General features: G+C 41.7%; 1 protein-coding gene across 1 annotated transcript; it reads left to right on the forward strand.

Moving 5' to 3' along the window:
* The first annotated feature begins 11,582 nt into the window (after positions 1 to 11,582).
* Positions 11,583 to 12,435, forward strand: LOC150082446 (protein brambleberry-like). The gene is made up of 2 exons (XM_090377754.1): positions 11,583 to 12,356; positions 12,406 to 12,435. The coding sequence occupies exons 1-2, from the start codon at positions 11,583 to 11,585 to the stop codon at positions 12,433 to 12,435; spliced, it is 804 nt and encodes a 267-aa protein (XP_090233880.1).
* The last annotated feature ends 1,247 nt before the right edge of the window (positions 12,436 to 13,682 follow it).

Consider the following 13,682-nt stretch of genomic DNA (forward strand, 5'->3'; position numbering starts at 1 on the left):
TACTAAATAGGTTACCAAACCTCACGGAGTATAATTAACCTCTCTTGGTTCAGAGGTGGGACATCTTTGCTTTGCTTCAGGAATTCTCGGCCAACGTTTTTAAAAGAAGACAGGAGTTAAGAAATCTATTGCAGGATACCAATTAAGGGAAGTGCTGCACATTTGACGACAGAACATTTCGTGTAATGTCATCTTTATAGGATGTTTCTTGTTTACAGTGCGAGATGATCTTCTGCTCCTGGATACCCAAATGCAGGCTTGCATTTGTGGATGGACTCTAAGTGGAGATAATGTTAATCTAAGTGTTATTGTTAAGTTAATGTCATTCTAAGTGTATGACATTTATTTATTAATAAATTAATTTATTTATTAATAAATTAGTAAATAGCAAATATATGTATTTGCTATTTACATGTAAATATTTGTATAATGTTGCTTTTGTTTCAACAAGTATACATTGTTCTTAGTTGGAATTTTTTTTATTATTATTATTATTATTTATTTTTTATTTATTATTTTTATTTTTATTTTTATTTTATTTATTTTTTCGCTGGCCTCCAAGTTTGGGCAGCCTTGGGGGCGGGATTGCTGGCACCTACCAGTATAGCACTACTTCCTGTAGGTGCGGGATTTGTGCATTACAGCACACACAGAGAATGGTTGGTCCAGGTGTTGGTTAATCCCTGAGGGCGAAATGGCCTGACATAACACTTTTTTCAGGCCTGTTTTGCAAACGTTCTGAGCTTTTACAGGAGTAAAAGGTGGAGATGAGCTTATGTCTAGGAGCCACCCTTCATATCAGGACACACACACAATCAGATGTACAGTATATATAAGAGTATGTATATAAAATCTGTATATAAATATTGTATATAAATTGATTAATATATCTTGAGAATGTATATACAGTTGTCTGTTAATAAATAAATAAAAAAAAAAAAAAAAACCCCTTAACCGTTACCCTCATCAGAGCATTGGAACGATGGGAGTCAGAGGTAAATATCCTCATCAATAGTTGGCTCAAACAGGGGAAGATAACGCAGTCAACCCGTAATCACCTCCGTGCCTCCGGGTGTCAGATCCCACGGTTTTACGGCCTGCCGAGGTACACAAAAAGACACACCACTAAGACCAATTGTATCCTGTTGTGGATCACCGACTTACGAGTGTCTAAGTTTGTCTCGAGGCTTCTTTCTCCTCTAGTTGGCAAGACCACCTACACCGTCTCCAACAGTATTGAGTTCATAGAAAGGATCCGCACTATATCCATCTCACAATATAAATCATGGCATCGTTCGATGTAATATCACTCTTTAACTCCATCCCAGTGGAACTTGCCATCTATTGTGCAAGACAACTCTTGGACAATGATGAAACGCTTAGCGACAGAACCAGAGTGACACCTGATGACATTTCCACCGCCCTCAGACTGTGCTTAACAGGTGGTGCAATCATGTTTAGCGACTCAATTTACCAGCAGGTGCATGGCACAGCCATGGGTTACCTGTCAGTTCGGTCAAGGCAAACATCGTGATGGAGGAGTTAGAGGGACGTGCGTTTCCACACGCACCAGATCACAACGCCTTTTGGTGTCGCTATGTAGACGATGTGTTCGTAGTTATCCCTAGAGACTCAGGTCAGCAAATCCTAACCCACCTCAACTCACTATCGCCCTTCATAAAATTCACGATTGAGCTGGAGTCGAACAACACCATACCATACCTAGATACTCTCGTCCGGCGCGAAGACACATGCTTGAAGACGACAGTTTATCGTAAACCTATGTGTGCTGGCCAATTTACCAACTTCCGATCAGCACACGCACGAGGTCACCTTCTCACCACTGCCCGAACCTTGCTAACTCGAGCCTGGACACACCTAGCTCTGTAGGTGAAAGACGCACAGAGATCACCAGGGTCAAAGCGGACCTTGCGAGGTGTGGCTATCCCATCGACACCCTTGACAGGTGTGACCTACAGGCAAGCGACAACGTAGCGACCAACAGTAACATCAACAGTGGTGAGTCATCCACGAGGGCATTTATCCCATACTACCCCAACCTGTCGCAACGGATCGGTAGAATCATAAAATCACATGGGATAAAGTGCATCCAACACCCTGGCAGGAAACTACGTTCTCTCATTTCCAACGTGAAAACACCTGTCCCCACCCTTCTGCAGAGCGGTTTGGTCTATCGCATCTCTTGCCGTGACTGCACTAGCTGCTACTTTGGAGAGACTGGACGTCGGCTCGAGAAACGCCTCTCAGAACATAAAAGGGCGATCCGTTTGGCAGATGTGGAGCACTCAGCTATTGCCGAGCACGTCTGGACAACGCACCACGACATTGACCCACAAAACGCGATGTCGTGGTTGTGGACAGGTCCCACCATTACCTACGGCGCACCTGGTTGGAATCGTTAAACATAAAATGCTCGGATACCTCTTTGAACAGGAACAGTGGTTGTCAAGTTAACCCCATCACAGAAGCAATAATTCTGTACATAGACAAACGCTGGCCGCGTCACCACCATACGTCACAGCCACAAACTTCAATCTCGAACAATTACCCACGCGCCTAGCTCACCAGTTTGGCAGTGCACATCTCCATTGTAACTATCATTTAATATTTTCTGTTTAACTGAAGAAGGCTGTCTACTCAGCCGAAAGCTTTTTGTATATGAAACCGTTCTTTGTATGTATGTTCTAAGTATATTAAACCGCTCTGAGGAACTATAATTTTCGTTTTAATAATACAAATGTATGAATCCGGAGCGCATAGGCCTCTTTCACCATAATATGCATTTATTTTATCCCAAATTCTGTCATCTGCATGCATCTTGAAAGACAGAAGGTGAACATCCAGAGACAAGGCTTTTGCTTTTAATGTTTACCTTCAAAGCCCAAGTACTTATAAGTTATTGAGAAGGAAGCTCAATTTACCAAGCAGAAAAACCCTGAAGCGTTCAATGTTGAACATTGCTAATAAGCCAAGATTCTGTCTGTTTTGCTGAATGTTTTAAGGAAGCAAATAACAGCTATGCAGGAAAAAGACAAACTCTGCATACAATGAATAAACAAAGTGCATTACCTAATTCTATTATCAAAGAAACAAGCACGTTTTCCCACAAGTGATTCTTCAGATTTTTAGCTTCTGCGCAACGCGAGAAACTTGATTTAGGTACATGACAACCTCCAGTTCATCACTGAAACTTATCCAAACTTCCAAAGACATCTACAAAATGTTTAGGCAATTTCTCTCAGGAAATAGTGGAGAGGAAAGCTCATCATCGTAAGATTCGGGGGATGAGACCGACTTCTGCGAGGAACTTGAACATTACAGTAGTACTGAGACTAAAGGCGATGAGTCCGGTAGTGACAGAAATTATGAGGATGAGGACGAGTATATCGGGAGGAATAGAAGCACGGTACGGAGAAACTTTGCTGCTCGTCAAAATATTGGTACAGCTCAAAGCAACATTATCACACGTTTTCCAAGTGTGAAGGCAGCAGGTAAGAATGCACAAACACCACTTGTTTGTTTTTTGTTATTCTTTGATGATGAAATGATAAACCATATAGTGATTCATAGCGGGTCACATAGCGGGTAATTATTCATTGAAGAAGGGTGCTAGAAGAACAGATGAGATGGAAATAAGAGCTTTGGTTGGAGTATTGATCCTAGCAGGAATGTCTGTCTCGTGCAGGGAGACGAAGCGCGGTACATTTGTGGAGTAAGGACGGATTAGGTTCTGAGTTGTTGTTGACGACTATGGCCCAGAAGTGATTCTTTTTTCTTCTTCGGGCCATACGGTATGACAACATCAACGACAGACACATTAGATAAGAAACAAACAGACCGATTGGCAGCGTTTCGTGAATTTTTGTCCATGTTTTGGATAGATGCCAGAGATATTATTCTCTTTCTCAGTAAGTCACTGTCGACCAACAGCTAGTGGCGTTTAGGGGTAGATGTTCATTCCGCCAATACATTCCAAGTAAGCCGGCAAGATATGGACTGAAGATATTTACGTTATGCGATGCGAAAATGGGGTATACATTGAACATGGAAGTTTATGTGGGAAGACAACCTCCTGGGCCATATGCCTTTTCAAATGCGGCTCTCGATGTGGTGATGCGGCTTGTTCGCCCAATCGAAGGAACTAAAAGCAATGTGACTACAGACAATTGGTTCGGCAGTGTGCCTCTGGCTTCTAAAAATGAGGCCCAAAGCTATATACATACCATACATCACGAGCAGTGCTACCACCACAACCCAGGGAAATCGAAAGAGGACGCATCAAGTTGTCACCCGGCCTAAGTACAGTAATGTTTTTAAATTACCAATGAGACTGACATTTAAAACCTTCTTCTATAAAGTACACCACGCCTGCCTACCGACAAAAATGTGGACCGTTGCTAAAGGCATGCCAATGGCAACACCAGCCAAATGCCACTTCTGCAATGAACCGGAGACACTGTACCACCTCATGATTTACTGCAAGGTGGCATCTGAAATTTGGGAAACAGCAAAACCACTATTCACAGAAAGCCGCACCATTGACGAAGGTACCCTGTTCTGGCTCAATAACGGCAAACTTGGAAAAATAAAAATGACCGTTGTCATTCACGTGATGTACGCCACTGGATCTACAGATGCGACTGCACATATGGAAGAGAAGACGCCCCACACATCGTGACAAAACTGAACACATATCTGAAAGAAACAATCACAGACTCGGTATATAGAAAACAGATTAAAGCACAGCAATGGGCAGAAGCGTGACCGGTAAAAATAGAAGATGGAAGGCTCCACGTTATACCAATCCTAAAGAAACCTGCTACACCTGTGACGAGATGAAAGATCCGATATAGATCGTCTATGGGAGTTGGCACTCTGTATCTTACTGGACTGGACCTTAATTAATGAGAACGGTCTTACTGTTCTGTGTGCCAAGGTTTAAATCTAAGGAAATAACGTAAACTGTAAAGGAGGATTCAATAAGCTTTAGGTAGCATAAGGTTTTCTACCGTTTACTTTGCTCAAAGTTTACATTTGCGGATTCTCATCAAAGGATAATGGTTAAGGGTTCAGAAGGTGCAAAAGGACAAAGGTAAGATTAGAGAAAGACAATTGGATGATAAATTAGGGGACAGATGGGTTTAGTTGAAGATATGGAAACACGGGAAAATACAGTAGTTATGGAAACAAAGGACAATAAAATATTGTTGGGTGGAAAAGAGTATGATTTTGATGTCGATGGGACATTGATGAATGAGTTTTGCTCTCTCACAGCAGGGAATAATCAAGACATAGTGAAGGGAAGTAACGATTGTTTGGATCTTCAAATGACAAGGTTGTTCTAGATGCAATCCGTTCAGGAAAATTGAATAATCTTGGAGAAATTAGTGGAGCTATAAATAGCGAAAGAGATATGACTGGATTTGGGGATGAGAAAGTTGATAATGGAGAGGATGAATATAGTGAAATCTACATGTCTGTGGCGAGTCATGAGAAAATAACAGATGCAATATCCGCTGGAACAATGCAAAGAAGTTCTGGAAAGGGTAGGCCAAAGAACGTTAAGAATAAAACCGATGGAACATTAACTAAACTAGATATTGAAGAGGAAAGCAGAAGTGAAGGTTTACAGATGATTGGTGGCTTGGGGATGGTTATTCCATTATCTCCCAGAAGTCGGTCTCCCGGCTGTTTCAGAGCAGTTAATCTTCGAAATAGATCTAATAGATTGGATGACAGTTCAAGGGGACCCCTACCTCGCGGGGCACGACTACGTCGTCATGCAGTAGATCCCCTCAGCCTAGGAAAAGTGCCAAAGGTAAACGTGTACAACGTTCCAAAGTAAGTAACAGTTTGAAAAATACTATGCACAATGTTCAGAAGGATCTTGACTTAGCCAAAACAAACAGGAATTTGGAGAAGTTGATGAAATGCACACCAACTGTTTCCCTTGGTTTGTCTCCATGCGATGGAACACAGAGTATGCTAGATGAAGGGGATTTTTACCTAGATCGTGCTACGGAAATTGCATATTTAGCTGAGAAAATATCTTTTAAAAGATTTAGTGAGCTTTCTCTCTGCCTACGCAAGGACCTGGAGGAATTTCTTTTTCAGAAGAAAAAGGTGTTGGTATGAAGATTGTAAATGGGGTACTTTCAAGATGGCACACACTTGAAACTGCTCTACATGATGTTGGCACTGAAAATGAACGTCTAAAGGAGAAGGTCGCTGGTTTAGCGAGGGTACTAGATGTGAATGAGAAATAACTGAGAGAGATCCAGATCAAGGAAGAGTGGCTTACTAAGGAACTGTTTAATGCTTCCTTGTTGGGAGCAGACAATAAATGCTTAAAGGATAACATTACATCCTTGGAGGTGAAATTGGAGGAATACAAACAAAAAATTGAAGGAACTGAAAAATAAAGATAGTGTTATGGTAAGAGAACTATATAGTAAGGTACTCCAGCATAGAACACCTCAGAATCAGGTGAACATCGAGGGACGAGGGCAAACTAAGGGCAGAAATGAAAGTCAGGTGTGCTTGTCTTCCTCGTCATTGGATGGGACAGGAGGACATGTTCTGATAGTGAAAGCAGCTGAGGGATCAAGATTGAAAAAGAGTGATGAGGTGAGTTTAGCAGTAACTAAACAGCTTAAAAGCAGCTTAAAGAAAATTAGGATAAGGAGGCTTCGGAAGATTAGGAATAATGGTATGGTATTGGAGAAGCAAACAGAAAAGGAGCTACAAGAGGTAAAGGAATGTGAGAGCATTAAACGATTGGGCGTGATTCTCTCGACTCCAAAAGAGCCAGGGCGAAAAATAATATTGTATGATGTGGAAAAAACGATCAACAAGGAAGCCCTGTTAGAAGACTTATACAACAAAAGTTTACTAAATATGAACATCTCTAGGGAGGAAGTGAAGATGGAGATATTTGTCCGTTTTTGTAGTATTAATAAAGCAAAAACAGGAAATAATTGGGTCCTCCAAGTGTCAAGGCGTATTAGAAGTCATTTGTTACTGCATGGTAGGATTTTCATTGGCTTCATGTCGTATAAGTTCAATGACTTTCATTTAGTTACTTTGTGCTAAAATTGTCAGGGACTTGGTCATACAGCCAGAATATGTTATCGCACAGATCCTGTCTGCAGTCACTGTGCAGGTGTAGGACACTCCTACACATTCTGTACTCATCAGCGAGAACAACCGATCTGTTCCAATTGTAAGGCAAAAAATCGAGCTGCAAATCATTCTGTAAGGAGTAAACACTGTCCAGAATACTTGAATGCACTTAAGTTAGTCAAAGAAAGAGCACGGAAATTTGATAACGTTAATGGCAGATATTGATAATCACTTAATTCTTAATCAGTACAATGCAAAATCGAATGGTAACCTACGTATACTACAGATTAATGCTCAGAGATCAAAATCAGTGGGTGATGAAGTTAGACTAGTGTGCAGCAGAGAGAATATTGATATAGCCTGCATACAGGAACCATACTCAGTGAAAAGTCGGCCTACAGGATATCCACTTTCAGCACGTGTACTCTGTGCAGATGAACCAGACTTAAGAGCTGCAATTGTAGTGTTTAATAAGGACATAGTTATTACTGTTATAAATTCGTTGTGCTCTTCACAGATGGTGTGCATAGGGGTAGAATCAGATCTTGCATCATTCTATCTATGTTTTATGTATTGTCATCACTCAACAGACATTAATTTCTACATCAGGTACATGGAACTGGTTCAAAATCGCTTGGGTAATAATTCAGTAATATTTGCGATGGATTCTAACGCAAGATCAGCATCGTGGTTTGATAGAATTACAAATGATCGTGGTCTTCAACTAGATGAGATGAATTCTTGGCTTGTTGTGGATTGTTTATACAAAATCTACCAAGTTCAGATAGTACTTTCTTCACTGTTAATGGAGAATCAAATATTGACTTGACAATCTGTAACGTAAGGGCAGCTGTATCGTGGACGATTGGCGATTAAGAGCAGATTGGGTCTGCTCTGATTATCGGGTCATTGTATTTTCTGACAGAGACATAACAAAACTAGCTCCGTCTCAGGAACACTTACGACGATTTGCTACCGAAAATGCAAAGTGGAATAGGTTTGATGAATATAATCAGGTCCGACTTGGGAATCTGGGTACTGGGGCGTTCAGTCAGATGTCTCGAGAGAATGCAGTGGAGTTACTTCAGCGCTCTCTCTTTGAGGCTTCCAGCATCTATGAAGCAAAAGAACTCAGACAGTATGAGCTTACGGGAGTGTACCCGAGATATGGATCAAAATACATGGAAAAATACTTCTTTAATAGTGAGTAATAGAGTAACTCCCAGGCAGAAAACTACGTTCTCTCATTTCCAACGTGAAAACACCTGTCCCCACACTTCTGCAGAGCGGTTTGGTCTATCGCATCTCTTGCCGTGACTGCACTAGCTGCTACTTTGGAAAGACTGGACGTCGGCTCGAGAAACGCCTCTCAGAACATAAAAGGGCGATCCGTTTGGCAGATGTGGAGCACTCAGCTATTGCCGAGCACGTCTGGACAACCCACCACGACATTGACCCACACCGCGATGTCGTGGTTGTGGACAGGTCCCACCATTACCTATGGCGCACCTGGTTGGAATCGTTAAACATAAAATGCTCGGATACCTCTTTGAACAGGAACAGTGGTTGTCAAGTTAACCCCATCACAGAAGCAATAATTCTGTCGATAGACAAACGCTGGCCGCGTCACCACCATACGTCACAGCCACAAATTTCAACCTCGAACAATTAGCCACGCGCCTCACGCACCAGTTTGGCAGTGCACATCTCCATTCTAACTGTCATTTAATATTTTCTGTTTAACAAGAAGGCTGTCTACTCAGCCGAAAGCTTTTTGTATATGAAACCGTTCTTTATATGTATGTTCTAAGTATATTAAAACGCTCTGAGGAACTATAATTTTTGTTTTAATAATATGAATCCGGAGCGCATAGGCCTCTTTCACCATAATCGGACTATTCTTGGCCAACCAACATACGATATGGTTGTGAGACTACAGAAGGATTTTGTAAATATGTTTTGTTAACCCCTGGCACCACCATGCCGTGACGGGACTAATTGTATGTCCATCATTGCTGCAATTAAAGATTCTATTCTATTCTATTCGATTTCATCTTTATAGCCCGTGGCAGACAACATCTGAGGTTTGCTCACAGATGCAAAACAAACAAGATTATCCCGAAAGGATTTCGGTACAAACCACCGTTTTCTAATGAGTGTATGCGATGTGCCTGTTGGAACTTCGGCTTCAAGACTCTGTGCATATGGATTGGCTGCCTCCACCGGGACATACAGCGTGCTTCAGCGAGCAAAGCAGCCCTACTAGTCGACCTTAAGACTCTGATTCCCGATCCTATTTACACCAATGTGATCAATACTTTATGCTACCAGGCCGTCAGAGAATCAGATCGTTATTGTGCCCGGCAGAAACGTAAGTTCAATACTTTAATTAATGAATCCCGTCAATTTCGTCGCCAGCATAATGACCCTTCCACAGGTTGCACAGATTTCGTATTGAACCTGAGCAACAAGCAGTTATCTGCAGAACAAATAGACCTATTGACTCTTGGCATGGCATTTGCCGTTCTTCCAAAGCACCCACCGATCACTGACATCGCTTTAGGCGTGGAAACATGTTTAACACGCCTCCCAGAAGATGTGGCCAACGCAATCCGCTTAAAGACTGCAGCAGTTCTACACCATGCTCGCCCCGTCTCTTCAAACCTCAGCCGTATGCAGATTTCTGCCCTCAAGGCACTAAAAACGGGATTCGTCCATCGTCATCCAACCGGCGGACAAAGGCCGTCGTACGGTTGTAATGAACCGCGCTGATTACGCGGCGAAAGCCTTACTGCTCTTGCGAGCCACTTCCGTCTAGAAACTCTTAACCGTTACCCCCATCAGAGCATTGGAACGATGGGAGTCAGAGGTAAATATCCTCATCAATAGTTGGCTCAAACAGGGGAAGATAACGCAGTCAACCCGTAATCACCTCCGTGCCTCCGGGTGTCAGATCCCACGGTTTTACGGCCTGCCGAAGGTACACAAAGAAGACACACCACTAAGACCAATTGTATCCTGTTGTGGATCACCGACTTACGAGTTGTCTAAGTTTGTCTCGAGGCTTCTTTCTCCTCTAGTTGGCAAGACCAGCTACACCGTCTCCAACAGTATTGAGTTCATAGAAAGGATCCGCACTATATCCATCTCACAGGATCAAGTCATGGCATCGTTCGATGTAATATCACTCTTTACCTCCATCCCAGTGGAACTTGCCATCTCTTGTGCAAGACAACTCTTGGACAATGATGAAACCCTTAGCGACAGAACCAGACTGACATCTGATTACATTTCCACTCCCTCTGAGACTGTGCTTAACAGGTGGTGCAATCATGTTTAGCGACTCAATTTACCAGCAGGTGCATGGCACAGCCATGGGTTCCCCTGTCAGTTCGGTCACGGCAAACATCGTGATGGAGGAGTTAGAGGGACGTGCGTTTACACACGCACCAGATCACATCGCCTTTTGGTGGCACTATGTAGACGATGTGTTCGTAATTATCCCTAGAGACTCAGGTCAGCGAATCCTAACACACCTCAACTCACTATCGCCCTTCATAAAATTCACGATTGACCTGGCGTCGAACAACACCATACCATACCTAGATACCCTCGTCCGGCGCGAAGACACATGCTTGAAGACGACAGTTTATCGTAAACCTATGTGTGCTGGCCAATTTACCAACTTCCGGTCAGCACACGCACGGGGTCACCTCCTCACAACTGCCCGAACCTTGCTAACTCGCGCCTGGACACACTCTAGCTCTGTAGGTGTAAGACGCACAGAGATCACCAGGGTCAAAGCGGACCTTGCGAGGTGTGGCTATCCCATTGACACCCTTGACAGGTGTGACCTACAGGCACGCGACAACGTAGCGACCAACAGTAGCATCAACAGTGGTGAGTCATCCACGAGGGCATTTATCCCATACTACCCCAACCTGTCGAAACGGATCGATAGAATCCTAAAATCACATGGGGTAAAGTGCGTCCAACTCCCAGGCAGGAAACTACGTTCTCTCATTTCCAACGTGAAAACACCTGGTTAGAATCGTTAAACATAAAATGCTCGGATACCTCTTTGAACAGGAACAGTGGTTGTCAAGTTAACCCCATCACAGAAGCAATAATTCTGTCCATAGACAAACGCTGGCCGCGTCACCACGTACGTCACAGCCACAAACTTCAACCTCAAACAATTAGCCACGCGCCTCACGCACCAGTTTGGCAGTGCACATCTCCATTCTAACTATCATTTAATATTTTCTGTTTAACTGAAGAAGGCTGTCTACTCAGCCGAAAGCTTTTTGTATATTAAACCGTTCTTTATATGTATGTTCTAAGTATATTAAACCGCTCTGAGGAACTATAATTTTCGTTTTAATAGCAAGATCAGTTTGCTATGCTGCACGCCAAAGCAGTTTACTGCTAAAACAGAGATGACCGTAAACAGGCTTATGTCAACAGCTGAGTTTCAGTTAGATGCAATGAAAAAATTGGAGAACGATCAGAAAACGGTTAGTCAGCTTACAAGTCAGACTTTAGATTCTATGGCTAGTGGTCAGAAAGAGTTGATGGAACGTCAAGAAATTCTCAAAACATCTCAGCAAAATGTCCAGCAGTTTGTTGTGAATAACCTTCGTTATTTGACTAAAGAAAAAACACTCATCGCATCTGGGCAAAAAGAATTGGCTGATATGACAGAACATATAAAAAAGAAATTAGATGAAGCAAGCAGTCATTTAAAAAATAATGCACAAGATCAAATTAAAAACCATCAAGAAATACTGAAAGATTTGAATGCAATACAAGCCAAAGCTAGAGAAGTCTGGGATAAGATAGATAGCAGTACAAAAAGGATCCTTGAACAGCATAATAATACAATTGCTCAGTATATTGAGACATTAGATAATTTACAGCTTATCAATGCTACAATTAGTTATTTATCTTCATTGTTAAACGAAATGAGGAAAGAGGTAGATGAGAAACTTGGTTGGCTGACTACCCTTATGGGTGGAGCAGGTGATCAATTGAGTATAATTTGCATTTGGGTTCTTCATGGTGTATACCTCTTAATTGCTGCCATTACTGCTGCTTTTATAGAAGTTCCTTATCTTGCGAGGATAGCTCTGCTGTTAATTGTGCCATTAAATGCCTTTACAGAGATGAAACAGGGAACTAGCCTTGGCTTCACTGCCTTAACTGTTACACTTGTTAGATTAATTCTACATTATTTTTTATTTTATTTATTTTTTTTTTTAGGTTCTTAATATTCTTTTTCTCTTCTATTAGGCCTGGCACTTTGTGTTTATAACTTCTCCATATTTTTCTATTAATTATTTTTAATTATTATATATATATATAACGTGTGGCGCTACATCCTACTCCTGAGGAGGTAGTGTCAAATTTTATTCAGGAGAATCATACCTTTAGCTCTACCCACTTTGATTCTGAATCCACAATTAACAAACATATTTTGAACCAAAATTTATTTTGTCGAAAATGCTTAGACAAACGATGTCTTACTTGTCCCATGATGGATAACTCCGAGACCAACTCTAATTCTGACTCCACTCCTTTCTGTAAAACCAATAATGTCATATATCCGCTTACTTGCAATATTAAATATGTTGGCCAAACTTCAAACTCTCTCAATATTAGAATTAACGGACATAGATCCAAGAGCAAAAACCTTTCATTTGGCACAAATTTTGATACAGACATAGAACTTTTCCACTTCCACCATCATGGTTTTAACAACGTCAAAATTAATATCATCGCTATCATTAATGATAATATCCTTCGAGATTATTATGAAATTTTATTTATGTGTACACATAAGTCTTTATATCCATATGGTTTAAATAATAAATTTTTTAACAAAATCTTTTTAAGTAATAGTTGTTTTAACACCAACCACTTTATTTACAACCTTTTTCATCTTAGTCATTTCCTCAACGATAACAAACGTAGATACAAACGTGGATATAAAATGTAACGACACTACAGACAGACATATTCGGCACAATTTCAGCAATATTGTTGGCTCCTGGGAGGGGCAGATACACCTGAACCTATTACAACATGGTGCAGATACGTTGACGATATTTTCACTGTAATACCACGTGGCTCTGAAACAGCATTACTAGAATACTTTAATTCCTGTCTAATTTCATACAGTTTACTCTAGTGTTATAAGTCAACGAGGCGCTCCCGTTCCTGGATGTCTTAGTGCAACGCGTAGGCCCATGTCTAGAGACTTCGGTATACCGTAAACCTATGTGGTGCGGACAATTTACAAACTACAGATCCGGCCATGCACCCAGTCATCTCAACAGCACTGCCGCACCCTATTCTCCAGGGCTTGGAGCTATTCCAGCACTGATGCAATCAGACGCAACGAGATTTCCCCTGTGAGGACTGACCTGACCAAATGTGGATATCCATCCCATGTGCTAGACAGATGCCTATTACAAGCACAAGAACTCGCAACCACCCAAGACAGTATACAATCCGCCTACATTCCCTACTATCCAGTC

This window comes from Mastigoproctus giganteus, chromosome 7 (assembly GCF_048544385.1).
Source record: "Mastigoproctus giganteus isolate SK-2022 chromosome 7, ASM4854438v1, whole genome shotgun sequence".
In the NCBI taxonomy this organism is placed as follows: domain Eukaryota; kingdom Metazoa; phylum Arthropoda; class Arachnida; order Uropygi; family Thelyphonidae; genus Mastigoproctus; species Mastigoproctus giganteus.